General features: G+C 40.9%; 1 protein-coding gene across 7 annotated transcripts in view; it reads right to left on the reverse strand.

The window, feature by feature from the left end:
* Nucleotides 1–15,342, reverse strand: part of Cadps (calcium dependent secretion activator) — a 446,274-nt gene that overhangs the window by 226,826 nt on the left and 204,106 nt on the right. For all 7 annotated transcript variants that reach the window (XM_070018866.1, XM_070018868.1, XM_070018865.1 and 4 more), the window contains exons 5-6: nt 5,903–6,136; nt 622–743 (exon numbers count right to left, since the gene is read on the reverse strand). In XM_070018866.1, coding sequence (XP_069874967.1) covers nt 622–743; nt 5,903–6,136 — 356 coding nt within the window. The remainder of the gene's footprint in view (nt 1–621; nt 744–5,902; nt 6,137–15,342) is intronic.

Here is a 15,342-nt window from a genome sequence, read left to right on the forward strand (position 1 = left end):
TGGATTCCCCCTATATCACATGGATATCAAAATATACAGATGTTCAAGTTCTTGATATAAACTAGCATAATATTTTTATATAACCTATACACAGCCTCCATATACTTTAGAGGTTACTCATACCTAGTGCAATGCAAATGCTATCAGAACATTTATGCTGTATTATTTGAGGGACACTGGTAAGAGATAAAGTCTGTGCATGTTCAGTACAGACACAATATGAAGGGGAAGATTTCAATCTACAGTTGGCTGGATCTGTGATCTCACAGAAACAGGAGTGGCTGTATTTACAATTTATATTTGTGAGACTAGTTTTCTGGTGTCTGTCGCACACACACACACACAAACACACACACACACACACACACACACACACACACACACACACACACACACACACACACATTTGACAAAAGACCCTTGAAAGAAGAGTATCTCTACAACTTCCCTCAAGTAGCAGCTTTGTGAGAGCAGGAGTCCTGATCATGACTAGCAAAAAATGGACTCAAGTCATTTTCTTTGCTAAATAAACAAGCCTATGTCTCTTAGGGCCTTCTGGGAACATTAGAGCTAGTGAAAACAGAATCCTCTGTGAAAGGCGTCATGGAGAATCTCACTTACGTTGGTTTTGAAGCCTCCGCTTGATCAGTCTGGAGTTTCTCTCCTCCTTCCACCTCCATCGTGCAGTACACAATACGGTTTGGAGCCAAGGATTTGAGTCCTTGGACCTCCATGATCACCACCTGAGAAACAGGATCACATAGAATGCATGTTATGGTCTCTCAGGGGAAAATAAACAGATGAGAAGAAGTCACAAAGAAAGCCAATGGGGTTTGGGATGGCTTCGACCAAGGTCTTACTAGTCATGCTGGGTCCAATTTAGCATGTAAATGCAATTGCTCACAACACAGCTATTACTCCTAGAAGTAAAAACAAGTCCTACTAATTCAGATACTTATAGGAACAAACAGGAAATGTGAAATGGGTTGCTCTTTCCATGTTAAACAAGTAGTATTGTTTTCTTCATTTCCACTATAAATCACTCCCCACCCCCTTTTTTGGCTGTACTAGGATTTGAGTTCGGGACACCAGACTTGCTTTACCAATGGAAACATATATCCAGTCCCTTTAAATTTAGGCTATTTTATGTTTTTTGCCCTAGAGGCTGGCCTGAGACCATGATCTTCCTAACTCCTGAGTAGCTAGGATTCTAGTGGGAGCCACCTTGTTCAATTTAGACTAGTTTTTGGTTCAATACTTGGGAGAGACATAGCTCATGAACTCCTTTTATGTTAAGAGAAGCAATAGTACCATTTCTAAAATAAAGAGCCAGTACCATGCATTGTTAGAGTTAAAGGTACAATGGGGAGTAGTGAAGACTGTGACACACTGGAGAACATATGATCCATCTAATTAGGGGCGTGCACCTCCCAGGTGTCTGCCCGCAGTTTAGAGTTAGCACAGTCTCAAAATTTCCTACCAAAGAGTGGAAATAGGAAGCACAGTCCAAAATCTGACTGCGAAGTGGTGACGGCAATATACACAGAGAGGAATAAAATATGCACACTCTGCAGGTCAATTGCACTGAAATAAACACAAAACATGTCTGTGCTTGCCATCTCTGGTCTAGTGAGAGAGAAAAACTAGTGTCATCTTAGATTAAATGTATCATTTACAATCTTGGCAATTCCCATAAACTCCCACCCTGCACTCCATTCCATAGTCTGTGACTCTGACATGTGGTGATTTTAGTGGTATGTCTGCCATGAGACAGGAGGGAAGGGAGAGAAAATTACACTGATTAAAAAAATCTGAACTAAATGACCCACATACATCAGGGAACAAGGATGACTACAGAATGTGGGGAATCATTCAGTTCTACTCCAAAAGAGTCATCACAAAAGGATTGGATGGGAATATTAAAAAAAAGTTGTTTGAAAGGTTTGGTTCAAGCAAGAGCAATAGGGACATCTAAGTCTTCATTTTGCCATGCCACTGTACACAGCTCACTGAATGTGGCTCAGAATCACTTACAGAGTTTGTCAAGCCAAACTCCCCTAGAGTTTCTGACCATGGCTGGGCTGGGGCTAGGACTTGCATTTTTAATCGTTTTCATATTGATGCCAATGCTCTTGACCCAGGACCCAGAACTCATGTGACACTGGGCAAATTACTTGATATTGAAGATGCTTAATTTTCTTTCACACCTGCACAGGCCTTAGTTTTCTTGTTGTCTGTAAAGAGCAGATGATTATATGCACCCTGTGGCTGTCAAGTGAGGATCCAGAGAGATGATGTATGTGATCGAGACCAAAGGAGGATAATATCTATCTATCTACTATCTACTATCTACTATCTATCTATCTATCTATCTATCTATCTATCTATCTATCTATCTATCTATCTATCTATCTATCTATCTATCTATCTATCTATCTATCTATCTATCTTTACCACACTCATAGGAAGAAAGGAAAGGCATTGTGGGAAGAGTATTCAATTTGGAATTTAAGAGATTTTGCTTCCAATTTTAATTCTGGAGCTTCGCTAGCAGTATAATCATTTGCAGGTGTGTTGACATCAGTCAGGCTTGTTTTTCACACCTGGAAATACCTCAAAGGACTGACTAGTGAGGGGCAGGAAGGGTGGAGGGATTCAGAGTTAATAAAAGTCCAGCGTCAGCCTGCAGCAGTATTCTACAAATACCTGTTGCTTTTCTTCAGAGGAATCCGTGTACAAGGCCACACACTTGGCATCCTGGACCCATTTCCTTTGCTGATAAGTGCTTTTCACTAATTATATATACTAACTCTTGTATCAGCCTCCAAAATCAAGTCCTAGCTTGTCTTGATGGGATGACAACCCCCTTCCCTCATCTCACCCCAAAACACATCCACAAATAGATGTGCAATGGCTTTGGTGGCAGTTTTGTTCTAGTGTACAATTTAGTGTTCCAATTAAAAAGTATCTGGGACCCTGGGGGCATTTCTATTTCGCATGTATTTAGAAGGCAAAGCTACTGGGATCATATTCATGGGAGAATGGGGAGCGACCTGCCCACATCTCTATTTCATAACATCAACTCCGTAATATTGACAATCGATAAAGAATTAGAAAATTGCAGACTTAGAAGCTTCATGAAAGTCAATAAGCCACCTTCTTCCCTCGCCTTTTCTGTAGGAAGACAAGAGGCAGTAGGAAATAAATTGCCACCTTTAATTGGCAATAATCAGATTCAAAGGCACCTAAGAAAAAGCATTCAGTACCTCAGGTGGCAGTGCTTATTTTTTTAAGGAAGTTTCTGTGAAATTGAACTGATGATTTTTTTCACACCCCAAGTGCTCTATATTTAATTGAATGTCACCTCTTCCAACTGGCAAAAACATGTGGAAACACTAATGTGAGGATCTTGATCCAAACTGAGCCCACAAAAAGAAATTACCTACAGTTAATCCATGTCAATCCTTAAATGATGTCCTCAAAAATTAGTCTTTACATCTTTTAATTAAGTATATGAAAATACTATCTCTTCCCTTGGTCTCCCCAAATCCAGGATAATCAGAACATCCTTAGGGGTGGAATTTTACTATATTAATACAAGCTAGAAGAAAGGATAGTGAAAGTTTTCACCAGGAAAATGTAATCATGTTTTAAGGACAGTTCGCCCTAATTTGAAGACTATACACGGTGTACATGTATTTAAATATCCCATGGAATCTTATAAATATGTGCAATTCCTATGTATCAGTTAAAAACCTTAAAAACATCCTTTTGGAGGTTGGATGTGGTGGTTCATGCCTGTAGTCCCAGGAGCTGGGAGGCAGAGACAGGAGAATGTGAGTTTGAGATAAGCCTGGACTACACAGCAAATTTAAGCCTAGTCTGGGGTACATAACAAGACCAATTTAAAAAACAGATTATATAAAAACTGCTTCAAACCATAAGGATCTTATTAAAATACATACAGAGGGCTATGCCCCACAGAAAATTTCTTTCATTTTCTGATACCTCTATTGAGGCATATTTTATTGATCACATAATTAACCCAATTCAAGTGTACAATCCTGTGATTGTTTTGTAGATTTACCAAGTTGTATAACAAACATCATGTATTCATTTAAGGACTTTTTGCTTTTCCCAATAAAAGTTTGTATGGTCATTTCTATTCACTGGCTCAGTCAACACTAATATAAATTCTATTTTTGTAGATATTCCTTCTGAACATATCATATCAATGGGGTCATACTGTATGAGGTCTCCTGTGTCTGTTTTTTTTTTAACTGGGGGGGGCAGTACCGGGTTTTGAACTCAGGACCTGGGTGCTGTTTTTAGTTGTTTTTATTTTTTATTTTTGTCAGTTGTGGGGCTTGAACTCTGGGCTTGGGCTCTATCCCTCAGCTCTTCAGCTCAAGGTGGCCACTCTACCACTTGAGCCACAGCACCATTTCCTGTTTTCTAGTGGTTTATTGGACTTTCCTGCCTGAGCTGGCTTTGAACCGTGATCCTCAGATCTCAGCCTCCTGAGTAGCTAGGATTATAGGTGTGAGCCACCGGCACCCGGCTTTGTTTTTAGTTTTATCTCTCAAGGCTGGTAATCTGCCACTTGAGCCACAGCTCCACTTCTGTCTCTTTGCTGGTTAGGAGGAGATCAAAGAGTCTCACAGACTTTTCTGTCTGGGCTGTCTTTAAACTGTGGTCTTCATATATCAGCTTCCTGACTAGCCAGGATTACAGTCATGAGCCACTGGCACCCAGCATGTCTGGCTTCTTGCACTAAGAATAATTCCATGCTACAGTGTGTAACAGCAGGTTCTTCCTTTGCTTGCTGGATTGTATTCAGTTGTGCTGATATAGCACAATTTGTTTTATTGATGTGCCAGTTGATGGGCATTTAAATTTTCACTATTTTTGACTACTATGAGTAATGCCACTATAAATAGTTGCAATCGATCAGTGGTAACATTCACCTTCATTTCTATTGAGGAGTATCTAAAGAGTGGAATTATAGTTGACATAGTAGTTTTTATGTTTGAACAAATGCTAGTTTCATTTCCAAAGTATTCAATGTCAAGTTTCCATTCCCCAAACATCCTAGTTCAAGGTGTAGACATGTCTAGGAACCTACCTACTAAATCAGCTTCCAAAGGAAATCGGATATAGGTGATTGAGAAACAAACGTGGAGAGAAATGACAGAAGAATACATTGACATGCTGAATATTCTGCTGTCATTCTGACCTGAATGGGTTCTTAACTTCAGAGGGCTGAAATACACTTAAAGTCTCTCCCACAGCAAGGGACTTTCTACTATGTAGCCCAGGAACATAAATGGGAAAGAAAATGTACAACTCACCATGAAATGATGCTGGATTGACTTCCTTCTAAGTATAACATAGGCTGCCAAAAATTTAAGCCTTCTAAATTACATAAGGTTCTTTACAAAATCTTTGAGCACTGCTGCTTCAAGACAGAGAAGGTAACACACAATTACCTTTAGAAGCTGGCTCTTACGATTGCATTCCTTTAAGAAAAACAAAGGTTCTTGGAGAGGAGACCCACTTTACTGATGACTGACCTATATGCTTAGCAAGCTGGTATTTTAGTAATTGCCCCCCCCTCCCCCAGGGTACAGGGGAAATAAGGTGATTTGTGGTGCATCTAATCACAAAGGTCCAGCTTGTTGGGGTAGAAAACTCTCCGGGCATTGTTGCCTCCTTCTTTGTTTTTCCTCTACAATGCTCAATAGGAAATGTACTCATTACCTTGCTCATGTAACTGTAACCCCTCTGTACAGTATTTTTACAATAAGAAACGTACACAAAAATAAAATACACACACACACACACACACACACACACACAAGCGCACGCGCGAGAAAACTCTCCAGGGTGCAGGACTTTTTACCTCTAAGGAGAAGGACAGCACGACGTCTGACTTGGACAGCTGATTCTCACTCTCCTCGCCCATGTCGATGATGGATGCGTTGTGGCTGCGTTTAAGTTTCTGCAGCTTGAACTCTCCCCCCTTAGACACCGGCATGCTCTCTAGGTTGGCCATGAGGAGGTTGACAGAGGACTTCAGTTCCTCAATGTACATGTTTTCCATTTCTTTGGATACAAACTTTGGAAATTTGCGTTCCTTGAAAAGGCAAAAAAAAAAAAAAAAGGTACAAACTCAGAAGTAAATAGAGACCTCATTTTTATGGAAGGTTTGCATATCACAGCTCAGAGTTATGATGACAGTTACCACTAATGAAGTTTACACAGATAGCATGCTGGAAAAATGTTCAGCTTTCTCTTGTGGACAGACGCTTGCTTTCTAGTTATTTACAATCTCTAATAGGTAGGAAACACACACATAAATGTATTGTAAGAAAGAGTCAAATGTTTTATTATGGTTTTTTCCCCTTCATTTCCTCTAGCAGATTTGATTTGTGGAAAGAAAAAGAATGGGGTGATATTTTTTCAGATCTGGTTTCAGTTCAAACCATTTTTCTTCTTTCCTTCCTTCCTTCCTTCCTTCCTTCCTTCCTTCCTTCCTTCTTTCCTTCTTTCCTTCCTTCCTTCCCTCCCACCCTCCCTTCTCTTTCTTTCCTTTCTTTCTTTCTTTCTTTCTTTCTTTCTTTCTTTCTTTCTTTCTTTCTTTCTTTCTTTCTCTCTCTCTTTCTTTGTTTCTTTGTTTCTTTGTTTCTTTCTTTCTTTCTTTCTTTCTTTCTTTCTTTCTTTCTTTCTTTCTCTCTCTCTTTCTTTGTTTCTTTGTTTCTTTGTTTCTTTGTTTCTTTCTTTCTTTCTTTCTTTCTTTCTTTCTTTCTTTCTTTCTTTCTTTCTTTCTGCAAAATGCCATCAAGTTGTTTTTAAGTTATGGAAACAGAAAGACACCCTATTTCTGGATATCTATAGAGATATTCATCACATGAACAATTCAAGAAGAGCTCATTTCAAACATAGCCGGTGGCTATTTCTAAGAAGAATATTTACCGTTTTTTGCAAGAAAAAATAGAAAAAATTAATGAAGTGATAAAAATGTGATTGAAATGCTTTTAAAGAACTTTTCATTAACCGCTGTCTGAAATTTAGGTTTTCAAAATTATCTTTTAAAAATTTGTTAGAAAAGATAGAACAATTTCGTATCCGAACCAACCTCTGCTCTTTAAAACTCTGCATATATGCAGGTGATATGCTCTAGTCATGCAATTTGCTCACAATTCTATTGTCAGAGTGTCTTGAATAAACTTTGGCTTGATCACCTAATCCAGGAATCAAACTCTACTCTTCTTTAACTGCTGGAGAGCAGAGAAAGCCAAACCTGATTTACTTATTTATTTTGCAAGTGATAGACAAATACAGCTCAAATGGACTCAAATAACAAAAGGAATCGATTGCATTGATTGGCATGGAAATGCCATAGAGTAGATTCAGCTTCAACAAAGCTGGAACTTAGTTTTTCTTTAAAAGCTTGGTTTTGTTTCTCTGTATTGGGTCTATGCTCAGTCTGGCTCCTCTTTATGTCACAAAAATATTGCTTAAGGTCTAGAACTTATTGACATAACATGCATTGTCTATAGGAAGAATATTTCCTCTTGCCAAATCCATGAAAGATGGACAGTCATTTATCCCAGGAGTCTGAGCATGCTCTTATGTGCATGCTCTGAACCGGTTTCTGTGGGCATTAATCTTCGGTGCTAAACACTCAGGTACAAGTGATATTGTCTATCTGTATGGCTGCGGTAGACCTCTATCTAGATCACAAAGAACATGAATTAGTTTGTCCAATTTTGTGAGACACAGAATAGATATGTAGTTACAGGGGCACTTGGCTTAGAGTCAACAAACTAACTTTATTAACTAGCCATATTAATCAGTGTCACTTTATGAAGCAATTGGACGTGAAGAATGAAATTGGTTGGTGGAGCTAAAAGATCATATAGAGAGGTGACTACCCAGACTGAGGATTGCCTGGTATATTGCTAAATCTGACAGTTAGATAAGAGAGTTGACAAAAGAGGAGAGAAAAAGAGGTCAAGGTTCAGAGGGGAAGAAAGAGGGAGGGAGGGAAGGAGGGACAGCAGACAAGAGAGACGAGGCAGTCTAGAGTTTTGGTGTTTTCTTTTGTTTTGTTTTTCTGGTCCTGGGGCTTGAACTCTGGGCCTGGGCTATTCCTCAGCTCTTCAGCTCAGGGTTAGCACTCTACCACAGAGCCACAGCACCACTTCTGGTTTTCTGAGTGGTTTATTGGAGATAAGAGTCTCATGGAGTTTCCTCCCCAGGCTGGCTTTGAACTGCAGTTCTCAGATCTCAGCCTCCTAAGTGGCTAGGATTACAGGTGTGAGCCACCAATGCCCTGACATTCTTTTGCTCAAGGCCAGTGAACCACAATGAGCCACCACTTGAGTCACAATGTCACAATACTACTTCTGGCCTCTTCTGAGTGGTTTGTTGGTGATGCAAGCCTCATAGACTTTCCTACTTGGGCTGATTTTGAACTCTGATCCTCAGACCTCAGCCTCCTGAGTAGCTAAGATTACAGGCATGAGCCACCAGTGCCTGGCATTTTAACTGCTTTTAGGTGTCTAGTTATTCTTCTTGCAGGTCAGTCCCTCAGGAATTATTTTCTTTTCAAGAATTCCTCCCCCCATCCAACTACTAGCCAGCCAGAAAGGATACTTCTTCCTTGCAGAACTTTCACTGAAATACACATTGCCATCCCACTGTACACAGCTTGCTGGTGACTTTGTGTGGTGCTAGTCTTCTGCCTAGCTGGATCCTCCTATGTGTTGTTTTCTTCCCTTTCCCCCTTCCTCCCGGGTCGCCCCCAGTCTCCTTGTCGACTTCCACATTTCAGCTGGAAAACTTCACTTCTCAACCGTGGGTCACCCAATTATCATACCAGCTCACCTTCTGAGTAGGACTTTCTAACAATGGGCTGAATGTCTGTGCTTCTATCAGATTCATCTGTTGAAATCTAGTTTTGTGTGTGATATTTAGGAGGCCTTGGGAGGCAATTGAGATATAAGGGCCTAGCCCTTATCAATGGGATTCGTGTGCAGAGAATTCATTTGCTTTTCTCCACAGTGAAAAGATGGCTGTCAATGAACCAAGAATTGGGCATCCTGACTGAATCTGTGGATGCCTTGATTTTGACCATTCCAGACCCCAGGGCCATCAGAAGCCAATCTCTTGTAGTTTAGAATATCTATAATATTCTATTAACAGCAGCCTGAATAGTTTAAGATACTTGTAAACTGAGGCATTGGTGTACTTTGTCTGTTTAATGCCTGTCTTTCCTGCTGGGGCATGAATGAGGACCTTACCTATCTTGTGGTTCCTGATGAATCTAGCATAATATTTAGCAAGTAGTAAGCATTTGATACACACGGGTTGAGTAAATGAATCAATGGCTTGCCAAAATGTAAATATTAAATATCCTATGTAGCTAAAACGCAGCTGTGAGGAGGAGGTAGAAAGGGATGATAAATTAAGTTCTGGAAGAACATGGAGATGTTGCTTTTATAATTGGGTCTGCAATCTATTCAGTAACCACAGAGTTCTGGCTTTTTCTGGAGCCTATGAGTACAATCACTTCCTGCTTTAAGGTTGGGCTCAGCCCACAATGTGGTATGTGAGAGGCAGGATGGGTGCTTCTGAAAGAGATGATGCATTTATGGCCTTTCTAGCAGCTCATGGTGATAATGCAATGTAAGAGATTCCCTACAGTCCTATTTCTTTAAAACTTCTTTATTTCTATTAAGGGTCACCCTTAAAATTCTGGAATACCAGGCTGAGTGTGGTGGTACATGCCTCTAATCCCAGCCATTCAACAGGTAAGAGGTAAAGTTAGTGAGACCACATCTCAAAAACAAAATGCAAAGAAAAGGGCTCGGAGCGAGGTACTTGCTTAGGATATTCCATGCCATGGGTTCAAGTCTCAGTCTGACACTGCCTGGTACAGGCAGGTAGCTCTAGGGGTACCTTAGAGACAAGATGGATGTAAAGCATGTGTTCTCTCATTTGTGGAAGTTAGAATTAAATTATAATAAATAAGCAAGTACTTTGGGGTAGTATCTAAGTATATATCAGCATATTAACTGAAATATGGGAGATTCAGGGGGAGAACTCAAATGGTGTAATTCATTAGAAAGGCTAACTTACAGTCCAACAAAATCAACACCAGGAAACAGGTACTTGAAAGATGGGACTGGGGTCAAGGAGTAAGGGCTAGACAAATGGAGAGAGTTGGGGTGGAGAATGCAATCATAACATTCAATGCATATCCTAAGAAACTAAGACAATTGGGAGAAGGGGTGGAGGTGGGAGGGATGGGGGGTGAGAATGAGGAAAGGAGTAACATTGATCAAGATGTTTATGCTCATGAACTGCTTTGTTAACAGCAACACCTTTATACAACTACTTAAAGATAATCTTTTTCTGGGGGGGTGGCGTTCAGTCGTGGGGCTTGAACTCTGGGCCTGGGCACTGTCCCTCAGCTCTTAAGCTCAAGGTGAGTGCTTTACCACTTGAGCCACAGCACCACTTCTGATTTTCTGGTGGTTTATTGGAGGTAAGAGTCTCATGGACTTTCCTGCCCGGGCTGGCTTTGAACTGCAATCCTCAGATCTCAGCCTCTTGAGTAGCTAGGATTACAGGCATGAGCCACCGGTGCTGGCCTTAAATATAATTTTTTAAAAGCCTTAGAGAAACAAAGCAAGCTACCCCACCCCTACCTTGAGCTGACAGATTGGAGGATAGGTCTCTAATGAAATATCAAGGTTGTTGTGATGGAAGTACACAAGATACATGAATTCTTCTTGAAAGAATTGGGGTATCTCCTAGGAAAGATAATGTTTGGACTGAGGGTTTGATAGCCAGGTTGAATTGTCTGGGAGGGACAGGAGCTACTATTTTTTTTCCTTCCCACAAAAATATAGATGACCATGAATCCAATTATATAACTGCACATACTATGTTTTCCCTATCTCTAGCCAGGTGTAGATAGCTCACTACTATAAATCCTAGCTATTTGGGAGGCTGAGATCTGAAGATTGCAGCTCAAAGCCAGCCTGGATAGGAAAGCCTGTGAGATTATCTCCAATTATACACACACACACACACACACACACACACACACACACACACACACACACACACACACACACGCACACACGCACACACGCACACACACACAAAACCAACCAAGGGTCAGTTCCTAGGCTCTGAGTTCCAGTCTCAGTACCGGCACACATACAAAAATAGTTCCCCAACAACTCTGGACCAAGGCCCATCTGGACAGTGAAAAGAAAAAGAAGTGGAGTAACTCCAGCCACATTGAAGGCTTTCAACCAGCACAGGTAACATGTCAAGTGCTTGAGGTCCAGGGCACTGACCCATCTCTTTCACCTCCCATATTGGAGCCCACACCTTAGAGAACTACAGGGTATTTGGGGGGAAGTAGGTTAAGTGGTATCTTTAATTTTTACTGCTAGTTGCTAGCTTTGCAGTTGCCAGGGGGATAGAGAGTGAGAGAAAGTAGTATTTATAAAGTGTGGTTTTTCTTCCTTGCCAGCCAGCAGACCCTTTCATCACACTCTTCCTAGGGATTCACTTGAGGCCTTTTAACTCCACAGTCTTGATGTTTTGGAAGAAGACTCAGCAATTATAGACAACATCATTTTGGTATAGAGTTAGCGCCCACTAAGCTCTATGTAGCAACACTAGAAAAATTCACAGAGTGATCTCTCCTCCCAGAACTTGGACAGTTCCTAAGGACATCATAAAAAAGAAATTCATAAAACTGAAGCCTTCAAGGGGAAAACAAAACCTTTCTCCTCCTACCCCCTTGCTCCGAGCGCTTAAGCCTCAAGAAGTAATAGCATTCTGTCAATCTAGGCTGAGGTTCTTGAGTGGAATTTTCAGTGACAGACCCATTAGGAACACATTTCAAAGCAGCAGTGTGACAAAATAAGGAAAATGTCATTGTTCATCTCTGTTGCTACTTTCCTAGGCATGAAAACAAGTTAGCTTTGGCAAAAGAATGATTTGTTCATATTGCTTTATGAAGGACATAGCAGACAGGCAGGTCAGAGTCCTTCAAAGAAAAACCATTTTCATTTGGACCTGATAACTTTGCCAGTTATTTTTGTTTGAAACTGATTAACATTCCTGGATATAAGAATTGGCTACACTGGGGAATCTTTAGGACCTCTTTAAAAATAGTATTTGGAAATTCTACAAAGTCTTTCAGTGATATTGGCCTTTTTTATTTTCTTTTACCTTTTTTCTTTCTTTCTTTCTTTCTTTCTTTCTTTCTTTCTTTCTTTCTTTCTTTCTTTCTTTCTCTCTCTCTCTCTCTCTCTCTCTCTCTCTCTCTCTCTCTCTCTCTTTCTCTCTCTTTCAGAGAGGATGATGGACATATGTAGAAGGCAACTTGGGTATCCTCAGAGAGAATTGCATACTCAAAGGCTCAAATGATGTAGACGAATATCCCATCAGGAAGGCTAAAATAGAAGGACATTTTCTAGATAGTCTTATAGCTATTTCTCTGAATCCCTCCAACACTTCCTGGGCTGCTGTCCTGTGCTGGTCACTGGGGATGGAAGACTCAGTGAAGGGTGCTGGGAAGGCATGCCACAAAGCCATCAATTGTCTAATCGTGACAGATCTGACAAAATGCCTTTGTGGTGTGACAAAAGCAGCCACAGAGGCATGCCCAGACCATACAGGAATATTAGTTGGTGCATGTGGAACTAAGGAACATTAGTTGGTGCATGTCAATCAGACAGACTTGATTCGGAATCCTAGGCCTACATTTACTAGCTTTGTGATATCAGACATATAGCTTCACCCACCAAAGTTTGTTGTTCACATTTGAAATGGGAAAAAACAAACTTCACAGAATTGCTATAAAGAGGAAAAACCAATGACAAACATGAATATTATTTTGTTCTCAGTTTCTCTCTCCATACACATAATACATGCACCTGTCAGGTACTATGCTACTAATATCCCCACCAGAAATACTACTGATAATGATGTAACTTTAGTAGAAATAATGAAACTAGCTGTCCTGTAGTGTCACGTAGTTCCACCAAACTAAGTACTTCACGTGCTTTATGTCTTTTAATCCAACAACCCATCGAAACAAATTCTTCCCCACCCCCACCCTATTTTCTAAAGAAAATGAGGCAGAAAAGTTGTACCAATAATGAGAAGAGTCTGAACCCTCCCACCAACAGTGCAGTAGGGTTCCCTTCTGTCCACATCCCCTCCAGCATCTGTTGTTATTAGAGTTCTTGATTATAGCCATTCTAACTGGGGTGAGGTGGTATCTCAGTGTTGTTTTGATTTGCATTTCTTTTATGGCTGGAGGAGTTGAGCATTTCTTCATGTGTCTATTCTAAGACAAGCAGAAATGGTCAGACAAGTTGATGTTAGGTGAAATGAACCCCAAGATAAGGACTCAAATGGTTTTTCTTGCTATTGTTTTTAACACATTTATAAGATGATTTCTTTGTTGCTTTGTATGTCCCTCCCCCATGGTACAACCCCTGTTTTCATGTATTTGATGTTGGTATAATTTGGGGAAGGGAAGGGAAAAAACAAATTGTTTAAATAGGGATACAGGTGGACCCACTGTAACAATGAGATGTACAAGACGCTATGTCGAAAAACAAACTTTACAACTTTGGCAGTGGGGTAGGAGGAATAGGAAGGGATGATAAAGGGAAACAAAGGAGGAGACAACAATGCTTGATAAGAAATGTACTCATTACCTTGCTCGTGTAATTGTAACCCTTCTGTACCGTATTTTCACAATAAAAAAACTTTTTTTTTGGGGGGGTCCTGTTGTGGGGCCTGAACTCTGGGCCTGGGCGCTGTCCCTCAGCTCTTCAGCTCAAGGCTAGTGCTCTACCACTTGAGCCACAGCGCCACTTCCTGCTTTTTTCTTTTTTCTTATGTGGTGCTGAGGAATCGAACTCAGGGCCTCATGCATGCAAGGCAAGCGCACTACCCCTGAGCCACCTTCCCAGCCCCATTATTATTATTTTTAAAGAGTATGAACCCAAGACTGGCTCCATAGCCTATGTGAACTGCACTATGACAGGGTAGAATTATTTTGTCTCAAATGGCAATAGAACTTTGATGACATTGCAGTACCTCTCCTCCCTCCCTTTCTCCCTCCCTCCCTTCTTTCTCCCCCCTCCCTCCCTCCCCCTCTCTCCCTCCCTCCCCCTCTCTCTCTCCCTTCTCCCCCCCCCCCCTCTCTGTTGGTCGCGGGGCTTGAACTCGGCCTGGGCGCTGTCCCTCAGCTCTTCAGCTCAAGGCAAGCACTCTACCACTTAAGCCACAGCACCACTTCTGGTTTTCTGGTGGTTTATTGGAAATAAGAAGCTCATGGACTTTCCTGCCGGGCTGGCTTTGAACCGATATCTTCAGATCTCAGCCTCCTGAGTATCTAGGATTACAGGCATGAGCCACCAGTGCCTGGCATATCTTTTCATTTTTGTAGCACTACTCTGCCAAGGGTGACAGCTAAGAGTAGACTAAAGTAGAAAAAGTGATGAGAAGGAGTTGGCACATCAAATGAGAGAAACGTAGCCATTTGCCAGTCAGCCTCATGGTGTCAGAAGGCATGTGGGACTCAAGTGTAGCTTTCAGGTTTACCTGCTTTATCCACTTGCTCTTATGTCTTGAGCTTCTATGAACTGTTCGGATTTCTCTTCCCTTGGATTCCTGCCATTTGAGTGGGCTTCAAAACACCTCCCTAGCACTTACTTTCAAGCTTGAACTCACATTTTCCTGAGTTCTTTGCTATGTGATAGGGACCAGAGGCAGACAGATACTCCCTACATGCACTTATGTAGGTAACAAAGTGAAGTAAACTACTGTATGCTTAGTCTCTTCATGACACAGGGTGAAAAACATCAGTTTGCAAGGTAGAGGACAGTACCATTCTGTACTGGCTTAGAATTCCGTTTTACTCTGATCAAGGACAATATATGGGACAGGGAAGTATTTAGATGTTATTTCTCATAGGTGCTTGTAAGCAGAGTCTAAGAGAGTATTTTGCTTTGTATATAATAGGAATCAAAGTGGCAATTCCACATTTAAATGATTGCTTTAAAACAAAACAAAGATATTTCAAGCCATTGAGACCACAAAAGCTGTATTATTTGTATTATATAATTAGCTCATGACTTTTGGAATTTTGCCCCAAAATATGACCAAAAAAACTGGCAAATATCCCCATAGCACTAATGCCACAATCTGCCAGTTTTAAGCTCCAATGTCAACTTCTGATCACACAATTTAAATAACTTATAGTTAATTCCTGGGTGGAATTTGGGGACA

The sequence above is a fragment of the Dipodomys merriami genome, unplaced genomic scaffold (genome assembly GCF_024711535.1).
Source record: "Dipodomys merriami isolate MVZ:Mamm:240054 unplaced genomic scaffold, mDipMer1.0.p SCAF_13, whole genome shotgun sequence".
NCBI classification, from domain to species: Eukaryota; Metazoa; Chordata; class Mammalia; order Rodentia; family Heteromyidae; genus Dipodomys; species Dipodomys merriami.